This window comes from Chiroxiphia lanceolata, chromosome 5 (assembly GCF_009829145.1).
Source record: "Chiroxiphia lanceolata isolate bChiLan1 chromosome 5, bChiLan1.pri, whole genome shotgun sequence".
Lineage (NCBI taxonomy): Eukaryota > Metazoa > Chordata > Aves > Passeriformes > Pipridae > Chiroxiphia > Chiroxiphia lanceolata.
The window spans coordinates 14063118-14076100 of record NC_045641.1 but is presented as its reverse complement, the minus strand read 5'-3'; the positions used below and the strand labels follow the sequence as shown (position 1 = coordinate 14076100).

General features: G+C 37.4%; 1 protein-coding gene across 3 annotated transcripts in view; it reads left to right on the top strand.

Moving 5' to 3' along the window:
* The window catches only part of NAMPT (nicotinamide phosphoribosyltransferase), a 30618-nt gene extending 19592 nt beyond the window's left edge, over positions 1 to 11026 (top strand). For 2 of the 3 annotated variants that reach the window (XM_032687696.1, XM_032687695.1), the window contains exons 8-12: positions 511 to 630; positions 3224 to 3241; positions 5936 to 6076; positions 6233 to 6367; positions 8080 to 11026. In XM_032687696.1, the coding sequence (XP_032543587.1) occupies positions 511 to 630; positions 3224 to 3241; positions 5936 to 6076; positions 6233 to 6367; positions 8080 to 8193 (528 nt within the window). In that variant the 3' untranslated portion in view covers positions 8194 to 11026. The remainder of the gene's footprint in view (positions 1 to 510; positions 631 to 3223; positions 3242 to 5935; positions 6077 to 6232; positions 6368 to 8079) is intronic. The other variant, XM_032687697.1, reaches the window with a different exon arrangement.
* The last annotated feature ends 1957 nt before the right edge of the window (positions 11027 to 12983 follow it).

Sequence of the window (12983 nt, the reverse complement as noted above, 5' to 3'; positions counted from 1 at the left end):
ACAGCTTTAACGCTTTTTTTTTTCCTTTGGGACAAGTGATGTGTCACAAATAGGAACTGTGAATGACCTTTATCGGAGCTGATAAGAAAAGCTCCTAACTGAAGTGTTTCATTTTAAGTATTCATGGCTTACAAAATCACAGAACACTGAAAGCCTCATCCAATGTCTTAAGGGAGGTCAAAAGAAGAGCAGAATCTTCAGTTGACACATTTAATAACAAAAATTCACAGCAAGCAAAGGGAGAAAGGAGGGAAGCATGGTTCTGATTAGCTTTTGGGTACAAGTTCACAAAGACCATATGGTCTGTGACTGCTTTAAGGGCTCCCACCACAATGGCTGGCATGTTTTTTATTTGTGTGGGTAGATTTAGAGCATGATTATGTGGATATATTTATGGATTTATTTTATTTTTTTGGAGAGAGAATGATTCAAGTGTGGAAATTGTATTTCTTTATGGGAATGGCAAATTTTTATTTTCATTTTGAACTGTCTCCTTTCTCTTTTCAATAGGTCTTGGAGATCTTGGGGAAGAAGTTCCCCATTACAGAAAATTCAAAAGGCTACAAGTTGTTACCACCATATCTCAGAGTTATTCAAGGGGATGGTGTGGATATCAACACGTTGCAAGAGGTAGGAGATCACCTTCAGTGCCAGGGTGACACTGGCAACGTGGATATTTAATCTGGACTCTGTTATGACTAGTCAGATATTGCAGCAGAGACTGCTGACCCCATCCTTGCCCTTCATTTCAGACATTGGCAGCGATATCATAATGTGTAAAACAAATTCATTAAAACTCCACAGGAAATTATTAAAATGCATTAAAAAAAAAACCTAAAAGGAATTTGCTAATCCCCTTGTTGTAACCCTTCTCTTTCCACGGTTTCTCCTTTTGTTTGCTTTCATCATGCTTGTCAAGTCTAATTGAGATCAAAATCTGGCTGTGTTTAGTCCTTCATTGATGTCTAAGGCACACTGTGCATGATCACTGTGCTACAGCAATAGTAATTAACTGGTTTGACTCATTAGTTATGTACCATCTGAAGTGTGTTTGCTCTCAAATATTGAAGGTGTAGTTTTGAAGGAGACTTTTTAAAACCAAGGGTAAGGAAAGTGAGTTCATTGATTTGGCAACTACTGGAATAAGAATCACTGAAAACCAAAAAATATGTGTAACAGATTAGGCTGTAGTCCGAGTCAAAATTGCAATTTCACCAAGACAAAAATTGATTATTTAGGAGATGCTGTGTGCTTGAAACTAGTCATAAATTCTCCACTATTGAGTAGATGTAGATTTTAGGTAATACAATATGGTTACAAGGGTACAGACTGCAGTGACTACAGATGATAAAGGGCATGTAGAAGGAAGAGGACTTGACTTTATCAGGTTCGTCCTTGATCATTCTTCTCCAGCTGTATTAGAGTTCAAAAACAGAAATAAGTTGGATAAATTTAAGATTAATTTTACTTGAATTTATTGACACTTGTCCTAGCTTTCTAGACTGACACATCCTTAAGTTCTTCTTAACAAAGCTGACTTTTACTGCTCCTCAAAATTAAGAGTAAGAGAGATACCAGGTTTGTTTTTTAGTTAGTCTGAATCTATTTGTGGATCTAGCATGGGCACATAATGTGAACCTCAATGGCAGAACTCAGAGTTGTCACTTGGATCCTTAGAGAATAGTTAATACTGAGATTGTAACCTGATATGCCAACTGTAGAGCAGTCACACACTACAGTTTTCTTCTGCCTCCAACACCCTTTAAAGTAAATTTTATTTTACTTTGTTTTTTCATCCCATGTGGCTTTTTGAGAACATACAACTATACTAGTGTGCTTGACAGAACACAAGCACAAGAGGTTAATAACTGGAAAGAAAGTCTTATCATTAGATAGCAGGGGAAGACACTCTCTTTGTTTAAAAAAAAACAAGAACAAAAAACCCAAAAACCACGCAAAAGAAAACTTGTTCTCAACAATGGTTTTAACAGGACTGATGCTGGTGCTAGGCAAAGTATGCTGTGGTTGTGATGTTCGTGAGTTGTCACAGGAAAGAAACTGGACTATTCTTTCTTGTAAGGAACTCGGGTTACTTTCTGTGGGTTATACTGGACAAAATTCAAGGATGCTCATATAGCATTGATTCTAGTCAAGATATTAAAACTAGTATTTAAAATATTTGCATTAGAGTGAAAAATGCTCTGCTCTCCATGTTCTAAATAGAGTAGGAAAATATTTGCAACAGCTGTTGGGGGAGGATAAGAGACACGAGGAATTCTTTATTCAGGTGATCTGCCTGTTTACATATTTCCCTCATCAAGCTGCACCTGATTATGAGAAGTCTACCTGTAACATGTTGTAGAAGAGAGTAGAAGATCCAGTTCCACAAGACATACGGAGCAGACGTAACTACCTGCTGCCTGGTGGCACCTTCCCATCTCTTCCTGACTGTAATCTTGCTGTGCCTCAGGGCAGCTTTTGGTCATTGAACTGCTGGTCATTAAACAAGTTTAGACCACACGTGTAGCAGCAAACTGACTCAGCCAGAAGTGACCACTTTTGTGGTTTAGTGAACTAAATTGTCCCAAAGGGGGGGGGCTAGTACTTGCCAGCACTATACAAGAGAAAACAAACTGTTGTTTTGAACTGGGAGAAACAGGCAGGAAGGAAGTAGACACTTCTCATTTGACAGTAGCAACTTATGTTGGAGCGAAATGACCATGATCTTGCAAACTAATTTTAGTTGTGTTTACGTTTCATGGGTCTCTTCATCCTCTTGTGTCAGCAAAACCAAGGTTACCATGCTGGCTTTCAGAAGATTGGGTAATTGTTTATCATTTTAAAAAAGCAAAACAGCAAACAAAACAAACAGAAACAAACACCCCAAAACAACCCACAACCCACCAAAACCAAATCAGCCCTGAAGTATAATTCATTCTTTTCCAAAAGGAGTTTACATAAACAAAACAAATGTATTGTTGTGGCCATCTTTTTTCTCTCCCTATGCAAGTCATTATTCTAATTACTCCACATCAATGTTAGATTCTAGACATGATTTATTGTTACAGCTCAGAGGAAAGGTAATGGGTATAATAGGAAAATCTAGAATGGGTAATGGCCAATTAGCTATCCAAAGTCTCACTTATCTATCCAAAGTATGAAACAACAATATAGAAAACAACTCAGAGTATAAACTGGATTTTAAAATTCTTTGTTTTAATAGGGGATGCTGGTAGAACAGGTAAGGAAACTTTTCTGACTTTCTTTGCATTTTCACTTTTTAAAATCATTCCAATCTGCTAACCCCACAATATACTACACTTTCAAAGGATTTTCTTTGAACATTCAATTTCCAGATATCTTTAAATTTTTATACAAACAAAATCCTCTAATCTGGAGTCACAGCTGATGTATTAATCATGCTCATAACGGTCAGAGGAAGCTGGTCAAAACCTTGATACCTCAATTGTTCTCCCTATATAGGTTTGAAAGTGTGAGACAAGAAATTCTTCTGTATTATTTCTCCCTTTGGGGGAGGCTCCAGTTGTTTCAAATCTCCTCCTTCTTTCCTATTACTGCTGCTGTTTCCCATCTCTTCCCCGTACCTAAGGAAGCTGTTACCTGGGCCTTTGCTGTGGGTCACTAGAGCTATCTTGCAGCTTAGTCTTGATTTCTCTTGACCCCTCACCAGACAAAGATCAGTCTGAGTAAGGAAATGCCTTTGAGAGAGAGGAAAGTGAGAAGCCAGATCTTCACCCGGGGTAAGCAAAGATTTGTGCCTGTAGCATGAGGTGAACAAACCATCTGTAAATGAGAGCAGGAACACGATTTGAAAGGGGGTTCACATTTCTTCTCATCCAGGCAAGAAGGTTAAGCTGCCATGGCCCAGCTATGCTATACTTACACTAACATCTGTTAACCTGCAAGTTAACCTGCAGTGGACATGAAGTCTAAGCATCACATGCCTTAGTGTAGGATGTTATTTATATAGGTAGTTCGTGCTACCTTTTGCAGGCATGTTCAAGCAAGTTCAGTATCAGACCTGAGCTATAAAACTGCATAATGAAAGGAGCAGAAGACATTGGCTCAAGTTTGGCCAGCAGTTCACATGGCTTCAGGCTTGGTCAGTGTCTGGACAGAACTTGTTCAGAGTCCAGGTGGAGTTTACCTACATTTGCCTCCTCAAAAGACAGTGTAGGTAAGAAAAATCCATATCCAGGCCCAGTCAAGTCTTGTTTCTTACAGTACTATTGGGCATTATGCTTAAGTAGAGGGTATACAAAATCCCTTTTACCTGTCCTTTGTCATCTTCAGTTACTTAAGAAATGCTAAAAGGAGTAATAAATTAATTTTAGTCCTTTATCTTCCCTGAGTACTCTTTTAACTGCTTCCAGGAGAACCTAATCACTTGAAAACAGAATTTCCTTTTGCACGTGGTTACTGAAAGGTTATGATGTCTACTGCTAAAATCCACAGGATTGTCAATGGGGCATTTGTTCAGGATACAAAAATTCCAAAGATTTCTCTTAATTGGAAGTCATGGTGGTGGAGCTTGAGATTCATTTTGCTTGACTTCTTGAGTGAGGCCGAGTAAACTGGTACCATTGAAATGATGGAAACTCACTGATAAGATCTCGACTGGGGAGAAATATCTGGTAAAAACATAGTGAGAAGATGTTCAGGGCATGCCCTCAAAAGGTTATGACTGTTGTCCACCTCTCCTGTTGATTGGCCTCTGCCAGGCATTCAGTCTGAGAGTAACTGTGAAGACAGTCTACATGTGACTTAGTGGATAAACAAAATACTAGTGTGCTCTTCTGTTTACACTACCAGTTTGCCATGGTCTGAAGTTGGAATTGCCTTTTTTAAGCTGTCCCTTAAAAAAAAAGCAGCTTGACATCAGTAGCTTGTGAAACAATCCTGTTCAGTGTTACTCTGGCATTTCTTCTTGCTGCAGGAGGCTGAGACTGCACAAAATATTACCAGATTTCTAATGACGCTGCTTTTTGAAACTCTGCACTGTTCCCTATAGATTATGTCCTTCCATTCTGTTTCTCACCTTCCTTTTTTCTGGGTAGATGGTATATTGCTGTCTCACCCACTCTGGTTTTCTCACCTGCTTTTGTTAGTATGTTAGGAGAAGAGAGTGTTTCAACTCTATATTGGGGCTATAACCGTAATTTCAGGCTGCCATAAAGGTAATAGGTCAGGGAAATAAATCTTGGCCATTTATGAGCATGACTAAGCAAGCACCCATTACTCCAGGCTAGAGGATGTCATGTTTGTCTGGATAGAATGAGGGTAAGGGGAAAAGATACAGTAATTTTTACCTTAACTGTTGTTTGCAGTGCAGTTCACATTGATCTGTACCTGCCTGAGAAGATGGCAAAGCAAACTTAAAGCAGCTTGATATGTTTTCATTTCCTATCTTCGAAATTGCTAATCTAATTCTAGACAATGTGTCTTCAAGAGAACTGCTCTGTACAAATCATTGGTCAGAGTGGGTAATAGCATTCTGGAGTTGATGAGCAAGATGACTGCATTGTTTCAGGATACAAGCTCTGCTTTGAGGTCTTCCCACAATTCTGAGAAATTGGAGGGCTCTGAAGTACTCTCAGGAAGTCTTTTATTTTCTTTAGAGCTCTGTTTCTCTGGGCATTGCATTACTGTGTCACCCTAGTTTGGAAAGTATATGTGCTGGCATAATAATAGTTTACAGCAAAAGCTTTCTGTAATTATGCCATGCTGAAACTGTAAATAAAAATGCAAACAGTGTGCCAAGTATTGACCAAATTATTATATACATCTCCTGGAAACTGAATGTTAGTTGGCTTAATTGTCTGTAAAAGCATCTTGTTTAAGTAGTATAATATTTTTATGGAAAAATGGTGTGACCTAAAAGTATGCTCCATCATGATTTTCTTTTTCTTATTAGATTGTGGAGGGAATGAAGAAGAATAAATGGAGTATCGAGAATATTGCCTTTGGATCTGGTGGAGCTTTGTTGCAGAAACTAACGAGAGATCTCTTAAACTGTTCCTTCAAATGTAGTTACGTGGTGACCAACGGTCTCGGGGTACGTCTTTGTACAGCTTCTACCATTCTGCTTCCAATACAGGCCTCCCCACCTGAAAACCTGTTTGATATTTCCTGTTACATTACCACCATCTGCATTAGGTACACGAGTCCCACAAAGCCCTTTCTCTTTAAAAAAATACTCTTTTCATTTTAGGTAAATGTCTTCAAGGATCCCGTGGCCGATCCCAACAAAAGGTCAAAGAAAGGACGGCTGTCGTTGCATAGGACACCTACCGGAGAGTATGTGACACTTGAAGAAGGCAAGGGAGATCTTGAAGAGTATGGACAGGTATGAATTTTAGAAATGTATTACATCATCCTTCATGCAAAAATAGACTGAGGAAAAGCAGGTTATAACTTAAGAATTTATTTCTGTTTGTCTTTTTTGTTCAACTCGCATCTTATTACCTCAAAAGTGTCCCCAGTGCCAAATTCAGTAACCAGCAGAATGTTAGAATGCCAGTAGAATATTTATGCTTTACAATTAGAGATCTTTATCTTTTGTTTGTCTTTACAAACAAGAGAACATTGCTGCTGTTTCCCCAAAATTGATGTCTCAATGTTGCAGAATATATGTTGGCCAAGTAGTTTTGTTTGGAGTATATTGCACAATTTGAGTAGTTGGAGGTGGAAGAGGGACAGATGTAACTAAAATTTGTTTATATTTCCCCACTGAGACTTTTTAAATAGTTCCTTCAGGGGTTAATGCTCTGTACACAGAGTAGTTGCCCAGTTTTCAAACTTTTAGATTTAAACCAGGAATTCAGTTTCCCTGTGACTTCTTAACAATTGCAAAATGCAATGCTATTTCAGTGAAATAAACACAAACTTTAGGCCAATCTCAAGCTTTTGAATTGATATCTCTTGCCTTTTCAGTGTGCAACATTGAAATGTTTAACTGCATGTTGACTCTCTTCCCATATTTAAAGAACTGAAAATAAATTGTCAAGTTGCACTTCGGCTTTTAGAAGCTGGAAGTTTCTAGAGTTCTCTCATATACAGAAGCCTGTTTCTGTGCTTCTAGACACACTGTTTTATGTAACAGTAAGGATAAAACTGAAATCTCTGAGAAATTTGAAGATGAAAAAAACTAAGTTATACACGCTGTAGATATTGTGCTCTGGATGCAAAGATCTAAGAAAAAAGAGTTTCAAACTTATATATACACATAAGCATGTACATATGTTTGTGATAAACATTCAGAGAGAGAGAGACTGGGGCAGGGTGGGAGGGGTAAGGGCCTAATGGTGAGAAATCTCTTCAACACAAACCATGAGGCTTTGGCTCTGAGATGAGGCAGTATATAGTCCCTTCACTTTTGACAGATGAAATCATTCACTAAAATTTTTTTGGTCTTGGGGTATTAGAGAGGGTTATTTGTGTGGTATAGGTTCTGGGGCTCCCTGGGAACAACAGGGAAGTGTCCTCTTTTGTGAGGCCATTTCCCTAAAGCTCCAGGTCCTTGCAGTAGGTCGCCAAGCACAGGGACTGCTCAGTGTTGCTGTTGTGATGACTTTTTGAGTGCCACACTGTGCTTATTGCCCTCCCAGTGTGCTGCTTTACAAAATGTATATGAGCAAAGGGCACTGTGAAGAAAGATATTTTATTCTTTTTTTTTTTTGTAGTGGGGGAAAAAGATTTAATTTAATATAAAATTATAAAAAATCAGTTTGTATTTGATTGATTGAGTGTCATCTTTCTTACAAACTACTATAGCAAGGTATATTTAGTGCGTATTTGGCTTTGGCCAGGTGTAGGTATCTCAATCAAGGCACTACCCAGCAAAAAGCTGCTGTCTGTGCACAGGATGGCCCAAGCCAAGTACTTTCTTTTGACTAACCATTAGTGAAAAATATCAGAAGAAGCTGTAAAGATTATCTTGATAGTTAAAGCTCTAGTCTTACCAGCCTTGATTTGTGTGCTCGCTTTAGAGTTTGTGTAACTTGTGTCGTTTGGTCATTTGCCAAATTGCTCTTGCTAAAACAATGGTGTTTCTTGCAGGACCTCCTTCACACTGTATTTAAGAATGGAAAGGTAACAAAGTCATATTCATTTGATGAAGTAAGACAAAATGCCAGGCTGAAGAACAGTGAATTACAAACAGCGTCTCACTAAGTTCCATTCCATGTCTGTGTATGTGTGTGTGTAACAAGTTCGTACTGCATACCTACTGGTTTATTGTACAGATTTGTGTGTTTGTGTTTTATGACATTGTAGCCAAATTATTTGTTGGTTTATGGACATACTGCCCTATCTTTTGCCAGTCTTTAGAAGATGAAATCAGGAAACGGTACTTACATTGTAAAACATATTTAATGCTAAAGTGTGCTTTTTAGGGCCCTTTGCCAGTAGTGATTCAATCTGGTATTGATCTTTTCACAAATGAGACAGAGCTGAGAAACTTTTTTATATATAACAGAATATCACAAAATGGATTTACATAAAATTATCATGATTGCTTTATGTTTATATTTAACTTGTATTTTTGTACAAACAAGATTGTGTAAAATATATTTAAAGTTTCAATAATTAAGTCTTTCCAACTTTTCATGATTTTTATGAGCACAGACTTTCAAGAAAATATTTAATGGGGGGGGAATCCATTGCCTTTTGTCCATTAATCAGCAAATAAAACATGGCCTTAAAGTTTGTTGTGACATTGTTCCATTTGACAACTAAATCAGGACTCGTATCTCCTTAAGATCCCATAGAGTTGCTGACCACACCATTTCTTGTAGTTGTCTGTATTAGTAAATCTGCATTAAACAAAATTACTGTTCTTACTAGAAGGCTTAGGTACTACAGATCTTGCTAGCACAGTAAGGTTTGTAAGTGAAATGCCAAATTTGAAAGGATTCTCTACTGCAACTTAACTTGCCAGGTCTATCCCACTTGGTATATGCACCTCAATATTTTAAGAGTAAAGTTTTTAAGAGATCTCCTCTTCCACTATAGAATATATGTGTAAAATACTGAAATATGGAAGCGGTGTATTTTAAAGTAATTACACTTCTGGGTTTATTTTTCATATGCTGTAAGTGACATGACTTTAAAGCAAAATACTGGACTGGGTAGTGCACTTTTTTACTTTTTTGTATTTTTTTCATTGATTTGCCTTTTGTCAGACTGGATGTTAAATTGTAAAAATGTTTAACTATTTTTGTTAACAACTTTAATAAAAGTCTATGCTAGCCAAACTCCTACATGAATGGCAGACCTGTTTCCCCTTCTTGCCCCATCTCTTTGGGGCGAGGAGGGGCTTTTATTCTGCAGAGGGTAGCTGTAAAACAATATGTTTGAGAGATAGCTTTGAACTGTCTGCACTTGACTGTACTTGCTCTCTGCATATGCTTGATATGAGTATCTGCTGGAAAACAAAACTGTTGAGGATTTTATTTGAGAAGCGATGTAGTAACCTCTGAAATGTTTGATAGTACTGTAGGATGGCTCTCAGTAGAAAAGTACCTCCCTTACTTAGAAACAAAAAGCTACAGCAAAAGCAAACAGCTCCTGTTATGCTGGTGATCAGCTATCAGCCAATGGCTTAATATGCTGATATAATTAATGCTTCTAATTAGTAAACAATGTTACTGAAAAAAGTTAGGAGTCCTCTAAAATAATTTAAACCTACAAAATTTTATAAAATGTGCTTTTAGAGGAAGCTTGAAAAGCCATACTTCATTATTCCTATTCTCTCACCAAAAAGGGCCACATCAAAGCATCCATAATATTTCTAGGGTTTGTGGTTAAGATGTTTATGCCCAGTCTCAATAGTTCTTGTTAGTAAAAACCTGTTTCTCACTTGTAGTGTATGTAATTATACATTTAAGTGATGTATTGTTTCAAAAATAGTGTTTTAGTAAGACTCTAAATGCTGACCTTTCACACTGAGGAACTGCCTTCCCTTTGCTATTAATTATATAGTTTGGTTTTGGCCAGGAAAGATTTTGAATCTGGACCTAGGATCAGTAGCAGGTATTTCACTCTAGGATCAGTAGCAGGTAAATAGTACAGAGCCTATTTCACTCCTCCACATGTGTACTAGGGAATTCTATGATGTATGGTTTAAAAAACAATAAAGTAAATGCTGCTTTCATTCTGTACCAATAAAAATTTTGATAACTATTGACTACCCATAACTGATATTTTTGTACTTGAGAACTGAGGATATACTGTGGAAGCACTGTTTTCTTGTGTACCATGAAATACGTTAGTAATTGTTCAGTATTGTCTAAAACTTTCAGCTTATTAGTTGGAAACTCAAAACAAATTCTCTATTTGTGCATGTCACTTTCAGAAGGTTGTAACGTCACTCATTTTATTAAATGTTAATATCTCTAAAAGGGAAAAAAGAAAAAAAAAAGAAAAACACCTGGTGCTATTCAGACTTGAATACTTGTCTCTGTGTTTGGCGGTTTGACATTCTGGGCATCAAGGAGTTGACAGAAATTACTGCAGTGCTTGAACCATACAATATCCTAATTCTTCCACATGAAAGCAAACAGCATGTTTGTTTGCTTTAAATTACTAGATTTGTAGTCATTGATATATTTTAATTATCCCCATTTCATAATATAATACAGTATTTGTATTTAAAAATAGGAATTGGGAATTTTGTGTTTAATACTCTGATTTGTAACCATATTTAGCATAAGAAATGGATTTTGTAATACTATTTTTTTCTTCAGCTGCATGATTATAAAAAGATGCTTTTTTGGTACTTTGAAAGATCTGAGGAGAGAACAGAAGAATACTTAACTGTTTGGTTTGCCAAAATCAAATCAAAGCTTAAACAGTTCTTTTCTTATAGGTTTTTACATTCCTTCTTGTTTAGGGAAGAATAAATATTCCTCATTTAAATCCTCTGTTAAAGTAAGTTTAATGTACTTGACATCAAATACCAGTATGTAACACACATGGAAATAAAGTTTAGTTCTGGCAGCGAAAATCATAGCCATCTGACTGTGTCTTAAAGTTGTGATGTTGGGCATCAGATGTCATTCCTGTGCTCTTTGTTGCCAAACGCAGACCAGAGCAGAGCTGTACTGTCACTGCAGCCCTCTGAGGAGATCTGTTCTGCTGGCTTGCAGACAGTCTGGGGCAAAGTGATTGAATTTACAATCAGCTCAGTTCTAGAGAAGAGAAGGGAAACTGGGCACTGCGCTTTTTTTCTGCTTTTTTTTTTTTCTGGAGTGAGCGCATCTGTGTTTCAGCATCTTTTCTGTATGTGCTTAAAACTGAAGCACTTTGAATATATAAGGAATTATCCTCTATATTTGACATAATCCTTTCTCAAATAAAGAAGATTCATTGTTTAAACTTTACCTCTGAAGTCACTAAAAATGCTTGTTTAAAAGCAATTTAACCATCAGTGTTTTAGCCTTCAGTTCATTTTAGTATCTGTGAAAAATAACATCAGCTCTTTGGCGAGAGAACATCTCATGTCCCTTTGGATGAGATTTTCATAATTAGAAGAAGTCATACTTTTAACTCCTGCATGACTTCCAATTGCAGCAGGTACCTTACAGACACATCAGTGTGGGTGTATAAGGCACCTCCTGTAATTTATCATCCGTTATTGATCATCACTTGTTGCTGGTCCCTTCAGCTCATGCTGTACTGTAGAAAGGTGCCCTTATAGCCTTTTAGCACTTGAATTTAAAGCCTGTTATATTATCTACAGAGAATCTGCCGAAGTGTCAGGCAGGCTCCTTCTCTTCCTTTCCATGCTGGTAAAACTCACTAGCTACAACACTCCAGATTTTTTCACTCTAGTCGCCCTTTGTGCAAAAGTAATTACCAGTGTGAGTGTGCACTGGTGGCTCCCAGGTCACTGCAAGGAGTCAGCAGGAAAATTCCAGGCCTCAGACTGTGCAGAAGGCAAGGGACTCACAGGAAGAGATTTATGTCCTCCAGTTCCACTCTAAAAACTAAAATAATGGCTGTGCTGAGTTGCTCAAGGCAGGGACTGTGAGGGTGCATTTGAACAATGGTAACTGCATCTCTACCTGGTAACATTGGGGTTTCTTTGTCCATGAGAGCCCCATCAGCGTCCTGCACATCTTCTCTGTCAAATTTGTAAACACCTGAGTGAAAGGTCATCCTCTTGTCTTAAAACTGGTGGATAGGGGCCTTATGTGGAGAGCTGCATGCTTTCTAAATAACCAGATGATCAAAAATAAGGAAATACTGAGATTAAAGATCACAGTGAAAGCTTTGTGAAGCTTTGTGAAGTCAGGATTACTGAAATCACAGTTGTTAACCATGGATGTTATGTTCTTTTGGGGTTTTTTCCTGTTTTACTAGCAGCATAGCTGACTTTGTTGATTATTTTAAGACACCTTCACAGGTATTTAAAGATATTTGCTTTTAATTCATGGTAAGGGATGAAAAGCGCTTAGCACTAGAGCATTTCCAAAAAGTATTTTTCTGTGGCACAGTATTTTGTTGAAAGGTACCCTGATGCCTGCTATAACATAATCCAGAGCAATTCAGAGGATATGGGAGGGTAGTCAACAAGATTCTTCTAAAGTAACATATTTTGTTCCATATAATTTCGTTACTAATCTTTGTCTGAGGACTCCTAACTGCTTTTTGAACACAATTTGTAGAACTTTCAATTTAGGATGAGGTTTCCTGGAATCAGAATGGCAGTCCTCTCTCCTGCTCCTGGCTGGAGTAGAGAAGTCTCTTAAGAATGGCTCTTAAGGAGCCATCATGCCTCCAGCAAGGTTTTTACTTCCCTCTTATAAATATCATCAGAAGGGCAAGTTTATTGTTTGTTTATCTTCGAGCCAAAAAACCAGTAAATTTGAGTTCTGTAACTCTTTTTACCCCCAGCAATTTAGTTTATATATAAATCAAATCAAACTATTTCACAGATTTACTAGATAAATTTGCACAAG